Genomic DNA, 2658 nt, shown 5'->3' with positions numbered 1-2658 from the left:
ACCACACAGATCATGAAAGAAGGAGAAGGGGGGGGGGGGGGGGGGGAGCAAGGATGGAACCCCTCCCCCTTTTAACAAGGTGAAGTCTAGTCAGCTCTAAGGCCTGCTGACTTCGCAGCCCTGGAAGCCAATGCGAGGAAGCTCCGGCCCGGGCTAAAGCCACAGAAATTAGGTACTAGGAAGGGGGTCTGACGAGGCAGCAAATCAAACAGGCTCATCAGGCGCGAGGCAGCGAAGGGTAACTCGGGCTTCTTTCAGTTCGTCTTTCTCGAATGGATTCTACCTGCCTTCGTGTTTTAGCTTCATGTCTCTCGCAGCGAGCGACCTCCACCTCCTGTGAGAGGATTTACGTGCTTGTGTGTGTGGTGACAACAATCTCAGCACCCCGGCTGGGGACAGGGGATGGGGGAGGTGGGCACTCGGCTCCTCCACAGGCCTGGAACTCTCCTGAAGGGCCCTCGAAGAAAAGGGGGCGGGAGGAGCACGCCTGACGCCGACCGAGTACTCGACCGAGAAGGGGGCGTCCGGACCTGGGAGAGCGGCCCTAGCAGAGGCTGACGTGCAGCTCCTTCAGGTTGTAATGGTGGCCCCTTGGGGGGAGGGGAGCGGTTGACAAGGGGCTGGGGGCGACGAGGCCTCCCCTTCCCCCCGCTCAGCTCGCTGTTTACCTTCCCGGTACTTCTTGCGGAGCCGCCGGTGGACGCTCTTTACCACCCCGGAGAGCTTCTCCTGCTCCAGCTTCCGCTCCTGCTCCCTGGGCGGCGGAATGCTCGGGGGCCTGGCCCCGTGCCCGCGAGCAGCGCTTCGGCCGCCGGCCCCCGGCTCCATATCGCTGCCGCCGCCGCCGCCCCTCGGGCCCCCGCAGCCGCCCGCCTGACGGAGGAGGTGGGGAAGGAGGAGGCAGCAGCGGAGGCAGCAGCGGGAGGAGACAGAGAACCTGGAGCGACGGCCTAGGAGGTGGCCACTTACCCAAATGCACAAGCTGATTGGTGGACTCTGGAGGGCTGGGCGGAAACGGAAAAGGCCAACGGCCAATGGACGGAGAGCGCCAGGGACGCACCCGCTTGTTTGGGAAGGCGAGCAGCTGAGGGAGGCGGAGTTTGCAGGCTGGAGTTGCCGAGGCGGTAGGAGCGCCAGGCCCGACTGCTCCTCTCCTCTCCCCGCCGCTCCGGGGATCCTGTGCGCAGGCGCTGTGGTGAGGCCACGGAGACGCGCCGTGAGCCACGCGCTTGCGCGTCTGAGTTTGCTTAGGTTGGGCATCTTTCTACCGCCTAGCATCTTTCTACCGCCTAGCATTCTTCCCCCTTTTGCGAGTTATATTCTGGTGTGTTGTAGCCAGGGTCCTCTACCTGAGTCCCCGCTGCACCTTGTCGGTTGTAGGTTCCCTTTAGCTGTGTAGCCCTGAGAAGCGCTTTAGAGGTGACTTGGCAGCACTAGAATTTTAGACTTTAAGGAACCCAGGCATGGATGCTTTGGTGGGCACAAGAGAGGTATGGCTGCCAAGTACTGGCTTAATTCACGGGCCAACAATGGTTAATGCCTGTAGTGCAAGTGCTGGGCGAAAAACACAGAACTTGGGGAGAGGAGAGGGCCAATAAAAACAATATAAGATGGAAGAGGGGAAAGGAAAGATGGGGAATCCACAACAGATGCCCTCAAGAAGTTTCGTGGTGGCCCGGGTGTCAGAGAAAGCCTGCGTTGGTCTAATTTGCGTCAGAACTCTGAGCGCTTTCAAAGTTGGGTTGGGTGACCTCCTGCCTTTTATTTGGTAGGTTAATATATGCGAACGCCTAAGTGGGTTTGGCAACCTGTTCTACCTCCGTCCTCTTACATCTTCTCATGGGAAGCTTATGGAGAATATGGTTACTGACTTCTGCCCCAGAAAGGTGGAACGCTGCTTTAGAGAGAGAGAGAGAGAGAGAGAGAGATTCTGCATTGGCTTCGAAAGTGGTAGAGACTGCGGGAGTGTGAGACAGTCAACCAGCTGAGAGCCCTTAATGAATTGTGTTAGGTTGTAGCCCCCGCACTCCACCCACCGCACTGCAGTTGTCGGTTAAATGATGTTGTTTGGAAATTGTTGCAGTAACTATCTGATCAGTAATTTTATAAGTATGAATGAAGCCTGCGTTATGTAACCGTTTCGTATGGCACCTTCTGAATAAAGAAGACCCTGAAGAACGTAGCATACACTCTCGAGAACATAGGAGAAGCAAGAGGGAAGAAGTGAAGGGAGAATACTGGTGAAATTTAAGATGGAAGATTATGTCCCTACCAGCACAGAGAAGAAGCAGATGAAACACAGATAAACTTCATAAGAGCTAATTGTAATTATGAGGAGAAGTTACATGGACATGCCTAATAAAATGAGGATATGCTTCATGAGAATATGGGGGTCTTATTTGGGGGGATTTCATTTGGGAAAAAAGGGAGCTTGAAAAGACATACCTCGTTTGGCTCTTACGTATTTTAATATTTATCGGAGGCAGAAAGAGGTGCAAATATTTGGAAGTTATAATCATAGTAAAGAGAGCATTAAATTTCATTTATACTGAACTGTAGTTAAAAAAATTTTTTTCCCTCCATGCGACTACTAGCACATGAATTTTAAAGTCCTTTTAAAAAGTAAAGATTACACTGAAGGGCACCTGGAAAATACAG

At 53.8% G+C, this 2658-nt stretch overlaps 1 protein-coding gene across 1 annotated transcript in view; it reads right to left on the bottom strand.

Moving 5' to 3' along the window:
- Window positions 1-883, bottom strand: part of SAMTOR (S-adenosylmethionine sensor upstream of mTORC1) — an 84434-nt gene extending 83551 nt beyond the window's left edge. The window contains exon 1 of the mRNA XM_024757839.1: window positions 669-883. Within this exon, the coding sequence (XP_024613607.1) occupies window positions 669-828 (160 nt within the window). The 5' untranslated portion in view covers window positions 829-883. The remainder of the gene's footprint in view (window positions 1-668) is intronic.
- Between the last annotated feature and the right edge of the window lie 1775 nt (window positions 884-2658).

Source organism: Neophocaena asiaeorientalis, unplaced genomic scaffold (assembly GCF_003031525.2).
Source record: "Neophocaena asiaeorientalis asiaeorientalis breed wild unplaced genomic scaffold, Neophocaena_asiaeorientalis_V1.1 scaffold116, whole genome shotgun sequence".
In the NCBI taxonomy this organism is placed as follows: Eukaryota; Metazoa; Chordata; class Mammalia; order Artiodactyla; family Phocoenidae; genus Neophocaena; species Neophocaena asiaeorientalis.
Note: the sequence above shows the minus strand (reverse complement) of the source record. Positions and strands in the feature narration are given on the sequence as shown.